The 15,262-nt window shown below is 42.0% G+C and overlaps 1 protein-coding gene across 3 annotated transcripts in view; it reads left to right on the plus strand.

The window, feature by feature from the left end:
* The window catches only part of Zranb1 (zinc finger RANBP2-type containing 1), a 65,860-nt gene that overhangs the window by 5,650 nt on the left and 44,948 nt on the right, over positions 1-15,262 (plus strand). Inside the window, exon 2 of one of the 3 annotated variants that reach the window (XM_042701317.1) lies at positions 13,470-13,636. The exons of the other annotated variants lie outside the window; for them this stretch is intronic. Within the exon in view, the coding sequence (XP_042557251.1) occupies positions 13,548-13,636 (89 nt within the window). The 5' untranslated portion in view covers positions 13,470-13,547. The remainder of the gene's footprint in view (positions 1-13,469; positions 13,637-15,262) is intronic. 3 annotated transcript variants of the gene reach the window in all.

Below are 15,262 nucleotides of genomic sequence, written 5' to 3' on the forward strand. Positions count from 1 at the left end.
GTGTGTATGTGTGGTAGTGAACTCAGGTCTTTGTGCATGCCAAACAGTTTACCATTTGTGTCTGGCTTCTTAACATGTTTTCAGAGTTCATGTACCATCTGTCAGTATTTCATTTATTTTGTAACTGAATAGTATTCCATTGTGTGGATACACATTTTGGTTAGGTCACAGTATTTCCACTTTTGACTATTATGTACAGGCAACTATGATCATTTGTATTTTTTTTTTGTGGGTGGTGAGGAGCTGGTTCTAGGATTTGAATTCAGACCTCACACTCTTGCTCATCTTGCTTACTCACAGCTGGGGTGAGCCATGCTTCTGACCTGCCCCCGCCCTTTTTTTTTGTCGGTCATGGAGCTTGAACTCTGGGCTTGGGCACTGTCCCTCAGCTCTTCAGCTCAAGGTGAGTGCTTTACCACTTGAGGTTTTCTGTGGTTAATTTAAGATAAGAGTCTCATGGACTTTCCTGCCCAAACTTGCTTTGAACCTCGATCCTTAGATCTCAGCCTCCTGAGTAGCTAGGATCACAGGCATGAGCTACTGGCACCAGGCAACTTGGCCTTTTTTTAAAACAAACTAATTTTATTTATTATTTTTGTGGTATCCAAGGAATTGAACCCAGGGCCTCATGCATGCTAGGCAAGCACTCTACCTCTAAGCCACATTTCTAGCTTTTTTGTCATTTGTGGAGCTTGAACTCAGGGCCTGAACACTGTCCCAGAGCTTTTCTGATCATGGCTAGTGCTCTACCACTTGAGCCACAGCTCCATTTCTCATTTTCATTGGAGATAAAAGTCTCAAAGACTTTTCCTGCCTGGGTTAGCTTTGGACTGGGATCTTCAGATCTTCAGATCTCAGCCTCCTGAGTAGCTAGGATTACAGGCTACCAGCGCCTAGCAGATATGACTTTTTGCTGGTTATTTGGAGATAGAGTATTTCAGGCTTTTCTTCCTGCTGGTTTTGAACTGTGATCCTTGGGATCTCAGCATCCTGAGTGGCTAGGATTATAGGTGTGAGCCATTTGTGCCTGGCTGTGTACAAGGTTTTGTGTAGATGTAAGTTTTCATTTCTCTCGAATAGAATGAAATTAATAGGTGATATTGGAGCTATGGCTAACCTTTTAGGAACTTTTAGCTTGTTTTCTTTCATTCTTTCTATTGCCATTCCTAGGTCCATTTCCATATAATATGTTTAGGGAAACTATAGTCTCCCATCTAATGATGATTGTAGATTCCCTGAGCACAAGACTTTGTAATTGTATGTCCTTCTGACCTTTGGTAAATCTTGTCCTAGGTCGTTACATTTAATTAGTTTTATTTGAGATTGTAATTTAAGGTCTTTGACTCTGAAACTATGTAAAGGGAGGGGTGTGTGTGTGTCTGACATATGTATTCCCTCATTCATTCTTGCTAGTATCTAGGAAATTATTTAGAGAAAGTTGGTATGTAGAGTTAGTCCTCCTGAAATAACTAGATGTTAGATTTTTTAAAAAAAGGAGTTGGGGGGCTGGGAAGGTGGCTCAGTGGTAGAGCGCTTGCCTTGCATGCCTGAGACCCTGGGTTTGATTCCTCAGCACCACATAAGCAAAAAAAAAAAAAAAAAAGCCAGAAGTGGCGCTGTGGCTCAAGTGGTAGAGCACTAGCCTTGAGCTGAAGAGCTGAGGGACAGTGCCCAGGCCCAGAGTTCAGGCCCCACAACCGGACCCAAAAAAAAAAAAAAAAAAGGAATTGGTATTGATTCATGTTATATTTTCACTGAAGGAAACTTTGTGTTCTAGTCTTCCCCTCTCCCATTCTAATCAATGGATTGCTAAGTAATTTTTAAAGGAGACAATCCTTTAGGAACCTTTTTTTTTTTTAAGACAGGATTTTGCTGTGTTGCCTGGCTGGCCTCAAGCCCATTATCCTGCCTTTGCCTCCAGAGTGCTGGGATCAGAGCATCCGCTACAGGCTTCTTAGCATTGTTACTTTAGAATTGTAACTTTTAGCATGATTTTTCTTAAGGAATGCATTCTTGACAGATCAAAATGCACACTTTCAGTTCTTTGTTTTAGGTTTGCGTAGAAGGTAGATGTGCTATATACTAGTTGTAGTACTAGGGGTAATTGCCTGTATTAAACATGATATAGTGCCAGTAAAGGTAAGGTCATCCTGGTAGTGCTATTTAACATAAATGTACTTTGTCTACATGCTCCTTGGAGGCACTCAGCAAGTATGCTTGGTTCAATTTCTTCATTTAATTGGATTTTGTAAACCCTTAAAAATTAGCTTAAATGAGTTGTACAAAAGGGAGTATCAGTGTTTTCACATATATTTAAAATCTATTCCAATCAGTTTACCCTCCCCCCCAATAACTTTGTCTTCCCTTGTTCTACCTTTCCAAACTAATTTTCCTGAAAACCACATGATTTCATTTTTATTGTTGTGATATTCCATAGCATATATCTGTACATCACATTTCCTTTATCCTTTCAGTGGTTGTCCTAGTTAACATTTTCAACAACGGCCTATGAGTGTTGCTCTCCTGTACCCCTCCTGCACAGGAGTGACCTTTGGTCCGTAGTGGGGCTTGAACTCTGGGTTTGGGTGCTGTCCCTGAGTTCTTAGCTCAAGGTGAGCACTCTACCACTTGTGCCACAGCACCACTTCCAGTTTTCTGGTGGTTAATTTGGAGATAAGAGTCTCATGAAGGGCTGGGAAGGTGACTCAGTGGTAGAGCGCTTGCCTTGCATGCATGAGGCCCTGGGTTCAATTCCTCAGCACCACATAAGCAAAAAAGAAAAAAGCCAGAAGTGGTGCTGTGGCTCAAGTGGTAGAGCACTAGCCTTGAGCTGACAGTGCCCAGGCCCAGAGTTCAGGCCCATGACCGGACCCAAAAAAAAAAAGTCTCATGGACATTCCTGCCCAGCCTGGCTTTGAACCGCAATCCTCAGATTTCAGACTTCTGAGTAGCTAGGATTATAGGAGTGAGGCACTGGGGAACACCAGGAGTGACCTTTTTGTAGAGGAAAGACAGCTTCTTTTTGAGATCTTATTATTTATGTAGAGTTTCACAAAGAGTTAGTATTTTATAAGATATTTAGTGGGCTGAGGCTGTAACTCGGAATATTTGCTTAGCATATATAAGGGTCAGGATTCAATTTCTGAATCCTTTTTCCCTTTATACAAAAATAAAGATGTTTTGTGATTGTGCAAATCTTGTTTTTGTGTTCGTTTCATAGCAGTTCAGGTTGCTTAGAGTTTGAAAGAGTGTAAGTTTGTTGTAGAATGATGGACTTTCCCAACAGCGAAGAAAAACATATTTATAGAACAATTCTATGGTTCTTAGTAGTTCAAACCTTTCAGGCTTTAGATTGGAAAATATGAAATTCTAGTCAGGAATTCAATTTTAGTTAAGCTTGAAATGTTTGTCAAGCTTTCAGAAAGAGAGGTCAACAGATTTATAAATCTAGAGTTGGAGGAGTGATCCAGACTGGCAGTGTTAATTTGGGAGTCATTAGTGGATAGATGGCATTTAAAGCCCAGACACTGATTAAGATCTGAGATTCCTAAGGGCATTAATGATTAGGGGAAGAGGACCAAGGACTATGCCTTGAGCATTTGACACTTTTTTTTTTTTTTTGTGGGGCCTGAACTCTTGGCCTGGGCGTTGTCCCTCAGCTCTTCAGCTCAAGGCTAGCACTCTACCACTTGAGCTATAGTGCCACTTCTGGCTTTTTTCTTTTTGCTTATGTGGTGCTGAGGAATTGAACCCAGGGCCTCAGGCGTGTAAGGCAAGCGCTCTACCACTGAGCCACCTTCCCAGCCCCGCATTTGACACTTTTAAGTTAACAATATAAGGAAGACAGAAAAGAGAGTTGAGGAAGAACAGCTAGTAAAGATGGGAAAAAACCAGGAATATTTTGGAAGTCAAGTGAGAAGACTGTTTAATGCTGGATTATGTAACTAGCCATTTCAGATTAAGCCATTTAACAAATTTAGTTTTAGTTTTGTATTTTGATTATAAATTCTTTTTGTTCCAAATGCCAAACTAGTAGAGGCAAAATATAGTTAAAGCTAGGCACTAGTGGCTCATGCCTGTCCTAGCTACTCAGGAGGCTGAAATCTAAGTATCATAGTTCAAAGCTAGGTTGGGCAGCTAAATCAAGAGACACTTGTTTCCAGTTAACCAACAAAAACTTGAAAGTGGAGGTATGGCTCATGTGATAAAGCTTCAGCCTTGAGCAGAAAAGCAGTGAGAGCGTGATGCCTTGAGTTCAAGCCCTAGGACTGTCACAATTTTTAAAAAAATAATTAAAATAATTTTATAGAATTGATTAAATTGCATGTATTTATGCAATACATTATTTGTTGATTTTTTTTCCTTTTTTTTTTTTTTTTTGCCAGTCGTGGATCCTGAACTCTGGGCCCTGGGCGCTGTCCCTCAGCTCTTCAGCTCAAGGCTAGCACTCTACCACTTGAGCCACAGCGCCACTTCTGGCTTTTTTTGCTTATGTGGTGTCGAACCCAGGGCCTCATGCATGCAAGGCAAGCACTCTACCACTGAGCTACCTGCCCTGATTTTTTTTTTTTTTTGGTGCTGGTCCTGAGGCTTGAACTAAGGGCGTGGGTGCTGTCCCTGAGATTCTTTTTTTTTTTTTTTTTTTTTTTTTGGTCTTTTTTTTTTGGTACTGGGGATTGAACCTAAGACGTTGCACTTGCTAAGCAAGCACTTTGCCACCGAGCTACATCCCAGCCCTGTCCCTGAGATTCTTTTTCCTCAACGCTAGCACTCTACCTACCACTTGTGCCACAGCACCATTTCCAGCTTTTTCTGAGTAGTTTGTTGGAGATAAGAGCCTCATGGACTTTCCTGCTGGGGCCTGCTTTGAACTACTATCCTCAGATCTCAGCCTCCTCAGTAGCTAGGATTAAAGGCATGAGCCACCAATGCCCGGCTTTATTTTTTTTGAGACAAGGTCTTCTTGTATAGTCCAGGCTAGCCTCAAACTGGAGATGTTTCTGTTTTTGCCTCCTGAATGCTAGGACTAGAGGTTGTAGAGATGAGGGCACCGAGTAAGAACCACACCACGCACGCACGTGGTATTCAGGTAAGGGGTAGGTTTATTCATCATTCTGGCTGGTACCAGTCCATGTTAGCACTCCAGGCAGCTGGGAAAGAGAGCGTCTGGCCCTGGGCTAGGCCTTATCTAGAGTAGGGGTGGGGAACGGAGTGGCCACATCTAATCCAGATGTGACCTCAGCGGATGCAGATGTGACCTTTTCCAGGTGTGCCAGTTGCCTAGGTAACTCAGGTACTGGGCGGAGACTTTGCTGCGAGGAGGGTGGAGTCTACTCGCCATCCAGGAGCAGACCTTATATAAATAACCATACCCAACAGTTTATATGTATTTTAAATGAGAATGGAATGAGAGGGGTACAGTCAAAATTTATGAAAATACTGAATATTTTCTGTTCAAGCTGCTACATGCTGCACCCTACTCTAGAGTGGCCTGGCAGTTTGTCTATCCCAAATAAACTCTTCTACCTGAATCATGTGGCAGCAGCTTGAACTAATGGCAGAGAGAGAGATTATATAGGGAAGAGTAAGAAGGAGGTGTGGTCACAGTGGCTGTAGAAGTGACCTCAGAGCCTGGGTCCAGAAAAAATTGGATGACTTGGCTAGTTCCTGTCTCCTGCATTCCAGGTGATCCTGGAGTTGGTGGATCATATTCCTAACTATTTCTAACTAATTACATCTGGCGACTGGGTAAAGGGAGAGCATGGTGGACTGGTTAAGAATAACTAGTCATGGGCTGGGAAGGTGGCTCAGTGGTAGAGCGCTTGCCTTGCATGCTTGAGGCCCTGGGTTCGATTCCTCAGCACCACATAAGCAAAAAGAAAAAAGCCGGAAGTGGCGCTGTGGCTCAGGTGGTAGAGCGCTAGCCTTGAGCTGAAGAGCTTAGGGACAGCACCCAGGCCCAGAGTTCAGGCCCCACAACTGGACCAAAAAAAAAAAAAAAAAAAGAGTAACTAGTCAGGCCGGGCGCTGGTGGCTCACTCCTGTAATCCTAGCACTCAGGAGGCTGAGATCTGAGGATTGAGGTTCAAAGCCAGCCCGGGCAGGAGAGACTGTGAGACTCCTATCTCCAATAAACCACCAGAAAACCGGAAGTGGCGCTGTAGCTCAAGTGGTAGAGCGCTCGCCTTGAGCTGAAGAGCTGAGGGACAGCGCGCTCACTCCTGTAATCCTAGCACTCAGGAGGCTGAGATCTGAGGATTGAGGTTCAAAGCCAGCCCGGGCAGGAGAGACTGTGAGACTCCTATCTCCAATAAACCACCAGAAAACCGGAAGTGGCGCTGTAGCTCAAGTGGTAGAGCGCTCGCCTTGAGCTGAAGAGCTGAGGGACAGCGCCCAGGCCCAGAGTTCAAGCCCCAAGACCGACAAAAAAAAAAAAAATAACTAGTCAGAAGCTCTAGGAGTGGTTAAGGGCCTGGTGGGAGGCCTTGATCATTTCCTATAACTGGACTATGGATGTCTGGATTATAGAAAATGAATGGGAGATCCACTATAAATAGAAATAGCAGGTAATAGATATAAGTTCCTGCCTAGTTAGATGATAGACAGGTATGGACATTAGATAGACATGTTTATGAACTATTTTCTTTTGACCTCCTGGCTCTGGTTAATTTTGAAAGGGCAAGCACAAAGTGACTCCATTAGGATCTGACACCAACCACAGATGGGTAGACTCTTGTTGCCAGGATTAGCTCTGTCCGGTGGGTCTAGGTGGTCTCTTCTAGTTGCTGGGTTGACGGCCCATTTGGCAATTTTGGTTGTTGCTGGGATGGCATGTCCCAGTTGAATGAGTCCCTTGTTGGTGGGGGTGAGGAGGAGGCTGTGACTGACATTACATGAGAGTTTTTGCCAATAGCTCCTTTTTTTAATTTCTAATTGAAGCAACAAGGAGATAAATAGAAATAGTTTTGTTTTTTTTTTTTGTCGGTCATGGGGCTTGTTGAACTCTGGGCCTGAGCGCTGTCACTCAGCTAGCTCTTCAGCTCAAGGCTAGCACTCCACCACTTGAGCTACAGTGCCATTTCTGGCTTTCTGATGGTTTATTGGAGATAAGAGTTTCAAGGACTTTCCTGCCTGGGCTGGCTTTGAACCGTGATCCTCAGATCTCAGCCTCATGAGAAGCTAGGATTACAGGCGTGAGCCACCGGTGCCCGGCTTGAAGGATTTTAATAACTTTTCCTACTCTGGTTGTAGTATTGCCTTGACTTTGCTAGGTGATTTTTGTTGTTGTTGTTGGTCGTGGGGGCTGAACTCTGGGCCTGGCTACCACTTGAGCCACAGTGCCACTTCCGGTTTTTTTCTGCTTATGTGGTGCTGAGGAATCGAACCCAGGGCCTCATGCATGCGAGGCCAGCACTCTACCACTGAGCCAACTTCCCAGCCCCCTTGCCTTGCCTTTGATTCACAGGGTTCCTTTAGTTTCTGTTGGCTGTGTGGTTCTGTTCCCTATGCTTGGCACTCCTAGTTGTATTTTTCCCCCTTATGGTGCTGGAGCTCAAACCAGGGCCTTCCTGGTCTATGCCAGGCAAGTACTGTACCACTGAGCTAAAGCCACTGCCCTTGTTTTTGTAGTACTAAGGTTTGAACTCAAGGCCTCTCTGTAGTAGTGTTTTTGCTTTCTACCCAGATATGTGCTTGAACTCAATTCTTCAGGTCCCCATCATTTTGGGGTTATCAGTTGTGTGCTGTGGCATCCGCTTTGTTCCATGGAGATTGAGTCTTGTGAACTTTTCTGTCTTGGCTGACCTGGAACCACAGAATTCCTGTTCTTAGCCTCCCACATAGCTTTTTTTCTTTTTTGGTCAGTCATGGGGCTTGCAGTCTGGGCCTAGGCACTGTCCCTCAGCTCTTCAGCTCAAGGCTAGCACTCTACCACTTGAGCCACAGCGCCACTTCTGGCTTTTTCTGCTTCTGTAGTACTGAGGAATCGCACCCAGGGCCTCATGCATGCAAGGCAAGCATTCTACCACTGAGCCACCTTCCCAGCCCCTCCCATATAGCTTTGAATGACAGATATGCACCACTGTACCCAGCTATGTGATGAGTGCTCTATATAGTTTTTTTTTTTTTTGTCGGTCATGGGGCTTGAACTCTGGGCCTGGGCGTTGTCCCTCAGCTCTTCAACTCAAGGCGAGCGCTCTACCACTTGAGCTACAGCGCCACTTCCATGATGAGAAGGATTCTTGAGAACTTTTCTACCTGAGATGGTTTCAAACTGCCATCCTTTGCATCTCAGCCTCCTAAGTAGCTACAATTACAGGCGTGAGCCACTGGCCTCTCATGCCCTTAGTTTTCTTTTTTGAGACAATGTCTTGATACATAGTTCAGGCTGACCTTGACAGGAGGGAATGACAGGAAAAACACATACGGATTAGTGTTGCAGTAAGTTCTAATGTCAGTATGATTGCAGTATACTTGGAGTAATTTGAAAGTTTCCTGGGAAAGAGATGAGTGTTAGCTGAGGATGAGACACATTGACCAGAATTGTGTACCTGTTTTGCTCGTGTATCTAAGGAAGCACTCCTATGTCCGTCTTTGGGAATGGTGACACATGGTTGAAGGTAACAGAAAATTTTGAGCGTTTATGCTGCTATACAAAGCTTTGGAAAGGGGTTGCTCTGGTAATGGTCAGCTAGATGGATTTAGAAAGCAGAGTTGCTTAGGAAGCTATTACAGTAGTTCTGACCTGTGGATGAGAAGAAAATAACTGTCTAAAAAGAATCTTTGGGTAGAAGGCAGAATTCTAAATTGCCCTTCTGGATGCCGGGATACGAACGGTGTCAGTAATGAAGACTGGAGAAGTCAGGACAGAGGTTTGGTCTGAGATGATGATACAGGGTTTAATGAGTGACATATTATTGGAGGCCTGAGAGGATTTGTAGGTTCACTGTGTCTTCAATCTCCAGGGTCCTGGTTGAGCTCAGTTAATTGTGGTTAGTTGAGGAAGACAATGATGCCAATGAAAAAATGACTGGAGGTTTTGACTTAAGAGTTAAGAAGTACCCCCCCTTTTTTTTCTGTGCTGGTACTGAGGCTTGAATTTGGGGCTTCGCTTGCTTTTCAGAGTTGTTGGTCTACCACTTCAGCCACAACTCAACTCCAGCTTTTTGTTGGTTAATTAGCGATGGAATCTAGAGGACATTTTTGCCCCTGTTGGTTTTGCACCATGAACTAACAGTACTTGCTTCTTGTATTGTTTTTTTGAGCTAGGGTCTCACTTTATGTCCATGTAGGCCTGGGCTTTGGCCCTCTTATTGTACTTCCCTGCATCAATGGGAATGACAAGTATGTGATGCTGCTCTCAGCCATGTGCTTCCCCCCATAGCTGTGATCAAAGGTGTGCAACAGCTATTGGTTGAATTGAAATCTAGGCTGACCTCTGTCCTTGATCCCCTGATCTCCACCTCCCAAATAGCTAGGATCACAGACTTGAGTCATGGTGCCCACCCATTTCATTCTGGTTTGTTTATGTGCATTTTGTAACTTTATACTTTTTAAAGTATCAACAGAACCTGAAACACAGACTGCTTGGAATATCCTATTCAATTTTAGTTTTTAGGTTGTGTGTGTGTGTGTGTGTGTGTTGGTCGTGGGTCTGTGTGTGTGTGTGTGTGTGTGTGTGTGTGTGTGTGTGTGTGTGTGTGTGTGTGTGTTGGTCGTGGGTCTTGAACTCTGGGCCTGAGCACTGTCCCTCAGCTCAAGGCTAGCGCTCTACCACTTGAGCCACAGCACCACTACCGGTTTTCTGGTAGTTAATTGGAGATGAGAGTCTCACTGACGTTCCTGCCTGGACTGGCTTCGAACCACGATCCTCAGATCTTAGCCTCCTGAGTAGCTAGGATTACAGGCATGAGCCACCAGCGCCTGGCTTCAGTTTTAGTTTTTATCTGTAGTCCTTGAAGGTGTTCTGACCATTTGTACATCTCTACTGAGGTATAATTTCTTTTTTTGCAGTACTGGGACTTGAACTCGGCCTTGTGCATATTAGGCAGTCACACTGCCACTTGAACCATGTTTTTAGCTTTTGTTAGTTTTGAATACTTTTGCCTAGGTGGCCTGGACCATGGTCTTATTTGTGCTTCACATGTGGCTGAGATGATAGGCACATGCCACTATGCCCAGCTTTTTATTAGTTGAGAATAGGGTCTTGTGACCTTTTTGCCCAAGCTAGCCTTGAACCAGTCCTCTAGATCTTAGCCTCCTGAGTAGCTGAGATAACAAGTTTGAGCCACTATACTCAGCTTATTAGTATCTGTTAATTAAACTAATAAGGTTTAGGACTGCCAATAAGCCTTCCTTTGGATAATTTCTCATTTGTAAGTAACTTGCAGCTGAGCTCAGTTTGTTTCTTAAAGAGGTTTGTACTTAGGGTGGATTAGTTTGCTTCCCCATTTTTCCCTTATAAAGCATCTGCCTAGCCAGAATAAGGCCTTAAGTTCAAACTCCAGTACCCACGTCCCCAAAAAGGTAGTGATGTGTCCATTTCTTTTAAAAAGTCAGGATTATGTAAATTTTATTGTAGTAGTTAAATGAAGTATGATGTCTTGGATAGAATTTGGAAATCTACTGGCATGCAGTTAGACTTACAAATTAAATTGACGTGGCTATGTGAATAATAATACTTTTTTCTTCTTCTGAATGTAGCATTAACTTAGAGCTGATTGCTTTGAAAATAAACCTTTTAGGGTGTTATGACATCTGGAAGAAAAAGAATACTGAGTGTTAATTTCTTCTCAGTAATGTAAAACCACAGTCATGCTAACTTTATTCTTATTCTTCCATTCCATTTACTGATTTCACAGCTACAAAAAAATTACCTGTTCTCACATAATTTTCTCCAGTGTAGTTTAGCTTTCAGTTACTAAAATATATTACTTAACATTTTGATTCACCAGAGAGTGGATACTGTTTGTACATCATTATCCTAATGCACATTTTCAGGTTCTGCTAGTACTGGAGATTGAACTCCAGTACTTGAGACTTGCGTTTGGTAGGCAGGTGCTCCAAGTTACTTTTGCATTAATTATTTTTAAATTTTATTTTTAGCACTATTTTTGGGGGGCCTGGGTGTTGTCACTGAACTTTTTTGCTCAAGGCTAGTGCTCTACCACTTGAAGCACAGCTCTACTTTCAGCTTATTTTTTGGTAGTCAATTGGAGATAAGAGTTTTGTGGGTTTTCTTGTGCAGACTTCGAACTATGATCCTTAGATCTCAACCTACTATGTAGCTAGGATTGCAGGGGTGAGAGCCACTGGTGCCTGACTGGATCGATTATTTTTATGTTTTGGTGATGGGGCTTGAATTCAGGGCCTGGGCACTCTGCTCATGCTCTTTTTGCTCAAGGCTAGCACTCTGACACTTGAGCCACTGTGCTTTTTAAAAAAATTTTTTTCTGGTTAATTGGAGATAAGAGTCTCCCTGACTTTCCTGTAGGACTGGCTTCCTCAGATTTTAGCTCCCGAATAGCTAGAATTACAGGTGTGAGCCACCAGAGCCCAGCTGGATTGATTTTTTTTTTTTTTTTCTCCAGTCGTGGGGCCTGAACTCTGGGCCTGGGCACTGTCCCTCAGTTCTTCAGCTCAAGACTAGTGTTCTACCACTTGGGCCTCAGCGCCACTTCCGGCTTTTTCTGCTTATGTGGTGCTGAGAAATTGAACCCAGGGCCTCATATATGCAAGGGAAGCGCTCTACCACTGAGCCACCTTCCCAGCCCAGGATAGATTATTTTTGAAGTAGAATTTCATTTTATGTCTAAGCTTTCTTGTGTTGCCCAGCCATTGATTGAGATGGAGTCTAGTGAACTTTCATGCCAGTGCTCTCCCCAGAATCGTGATCTCAATTTCTACTACCCGGGTAGCTAGTTACAGGCTGGAGCCACTGAGCTCTGATACTGCACTTTTCTTAAATCTCTGGGCTTGTTTGTGTTGTTCTGTTACCTGTATTTTCAGAGTAGATTCATTAGGTATTATTTTTACTAGGTAGCTGATGATGATGATGATGATGATGATGATGATGATGATGATGATGATGATTTGGGGCTGATGATTCCAAGGTCTTGAATATACTAAATATACTCTACAGATTAACTAGTTTACATAATTATTTTTTATGACAGGCTTTTGTTTTTCTAAGCTTTGGTATTTAAGTATATTATATCAGCACATAATTCCATGCCAAGTAACTTAAGTAATTTAAAGTTACAGCTGTGAAGTTGATCCTACAAACATGTCAGAATAAGATGTATTAAAGCAAGTATGGGTTTTTGAATGCAAACATTTAGATGCAGTATTAAAATATTAAGTCTGTAGTATACGTTTATTTAGTTCACTTAGTTTACGTTCAGCATAGTCTACAGTATATGACATTGGTTCTTGTTATAAGTTCCTGCCTGCTCGTTACAGTCCTTCCCTCCCTCTATTGTGGGGCTTGAACTCAGGGCTTGGGTGCTGTCCTGGAGCTTCTTGTATTTGCTCAAGGCTGCTGTTCTACCACTTTGAGCCACAGCTCCATTTCTGTTTTTCTGGGGGTTAATTGGAGATAAGAGTCATGGACTTTGCTGACCAGGCTGGCTTTGAACTGCAATCCTCAGGTGTCAGCCTCCTGAGTAGCTAGGATTAAAGGTGTGATTTACCAGTGCCCTGCTCATTAGAATTTCTTATAGCATGAACAAGTAATTTATGTATTTCATTCCTGAGAAACTGAAGGAAGGAAGGAACTAATGAATATGAAAATTATCATATCCATTCACTTTACAAATGTTTTTATGGTTATAGTTCCCCGCTATAAACATACTTTTGAGTTGCTGTTAGATTGTGTATAATCAGTGAGAAAGGAAATTTGAAAAGTCAAAGCAAGACGAATTAAAATTACTTGGATGAAGATAATAATGGTAGTTGCTGAAAGATAAAATAACTTAAAAGATGAACCTAAGCCTTCCCCCTTTTTCTACTTATTTGGATTGTGTTACCTTTCCCATTTCAGTAATACAAGTACTTAGTACTGCTTATACTGCCTAGCTTGGAGGCACATGCCAGTAATCCCAGCACTCAGGCTGAGGCAGGATATTGTGAATTTGAGGGCAGTCTAGGCTACAAAGTGAGTTTGATTTAGGCCAGGTTGGGTTAATTGGTGAGACTGACTCAAGAAAACAAGATAATATTGTTTGTGTGTGTATACGCACACACATATATTTAACATTATATAGAAACATTTCTCTTTCTCATGTTTAATTTGACTAACCAGACCAAAAAATTAGCTATTTTTATTTCTGTATTAATATTCTAAATATAATACTTTATTATTAAAATAAGTGAGTAAAATTAAAATAGAGTTAAAGTTAAGCCTTTGTAAAAATATTTTTTGAATAAAATAGTAGGCTGTAAGTGAAATTCAGTTTTGGTCTCCTTTACAGGAATAGCTATTCACAGTAAGACAGAACTACTTATCACGTTGTGCAGTATCTCCTGAGGAAGTCAGAGTCTGAGCCAGCATGAAGACTGTCTTTGGTCTGATTTATAACTATACTGTTATTCTAACCATGTGCAAGGTGGAGGTTATAGCATGGAAACTAACATCTTAGTAAGTGTGATTTTTATTTTAGCCATTAAATAGTACCCTTTCTTGTAGTGAAGTTGTCCTCTTAGCAAAGTTTACACTGTAAATGGGATGTGGATTTGGCAGGTAGGAACAGATAACACTTCTAAAGTGGTTTAGCTCTCCTCAGTGTAGGAAAAAAATCTCTCAGAAATGGGAAGTATCTATTTCTCTTTGCTGGTTAAAAAAGTGATTGATGGGTGGCTCCAGTGGTAGAGTGCCAGCTTGAGAGAAAAAGCTAAATGACAGCACGTAGGCCTCAAGTTGAAGCCTCAGTATCAGAACACACACTCACACATACTCACACACTCACACACACGCGGTGATGGGGAATCAGATCAAGTGTGGTAGAATTAGGTCTACAAGAGGCTTCAAGAGGATTGTGAGTTTGAGTCTATCCTGGGCTATATAATGAGATCCAGTCTCAAAAAACAAAACAGAAACAAAACAGAACCCGGAAACAACAAACAAAAAAGTTGTGAGATGATATTGAGTTGAAAAAAAATTAAGAAAATGTTAGAGATTGGCTTTTGAATGTAAATTTAAGTCATTAAAGTATTCTTAAATTAGTTGCATAAGTTGTTTCACTTATGCATTAGTTGTAACTAAACAACAAAAATCTTTATTTTGGTAGAGTATTAGTGAAGCTGACTGGAATCCTAGAAACTTGTTTGTTTGTTGGTGGTATTGGAGTTTTGAGCATGCCGTCTCATACTTGCTAGGTGGTAGGTGCACCATGACTTAGCTATGCTTCCAGCTCTGCTTTTTGATTTTTTTTTTTTTTTGAGATAGGGTCTCATTTCCCATCCAAGCATGGGCTTAGACTACAGTCTGCTAAATTTAGGTTTTCTGTCTAGCTGGGGTGACAGCCGTGAACAATCATGCCCAGCTTTTTTCTGTTGAGATGGAATTTTGCAGACTTATGCAAGGCTGGCTTGTAACTGAGATCTTCCCAATCTCAACCTACAATGTAGTTAGCATGTTATTGTGCTTGGAGGGGTGTCTCAAACTCTTCACCTGGTCTTGAACCTCCATCTTCCCATTCTTTGTATCTCAAATACCTACAACTATAGGTGTGAACTACTGATGCCCAACTCAGAACTCTTGTTTTTTTCTTTTTTAAATTATGTTTACTTATTTTAAATTTTTGAGACAAAGTTTTGCTGGGTCGCTTGGGCTGGTCTGGAAACAAGATCCTCTTGCTTCAGTCTCCCAAATGTCAACATTCATGCCCAGTTTCTAAGAATTTTTAAAACGATTCAGTATATATTTAATGTGAATTGAATTTTGAATACATTAAAAAATTTCAGTTGTTGCCAGTTGCTGGTGGCTCATGGCTGTAAACCTAGCCAGTCAGAAGGCTGAGATATGAATATCAAGGTTGGAAGCCAGCATAGGCAGGAAAGTCGTGAGACATTTATGTTCAGTTAACTGCAGAAAGCCTGATGTGGAGCTGTGGCACAAGTGGTAGAGCCTTGAGCACAAAAGCTCAGAACAGTGCTCAGGCCGAGTTCAAGCTCTAGGACTGGCCAAAAAAAAAAAAAAAAAAGGCTGCAATATTATCATGCATATTACATCTTTATGATTATGCTAGTAGGTAATCTCAGATGT

The sequence above is a fragment of the Dipodomys spectabilis genome, unplaced genomic scaffold (assembly GCF_019054845.1).
Source record: "Dipodomys spectabilis isolate Male_0828 unplaced genomic scaffold, ASM1905484v1 ptg000289l, whole genome shotgun sequence".
In the NCBI taxonomy this organism is placed as follows: Eukaryota; Metazoa; Chordata; class Mammalia; order Rodentia; family Heteromyidae; genus Dipodomys; species Dipodomys spectabilis.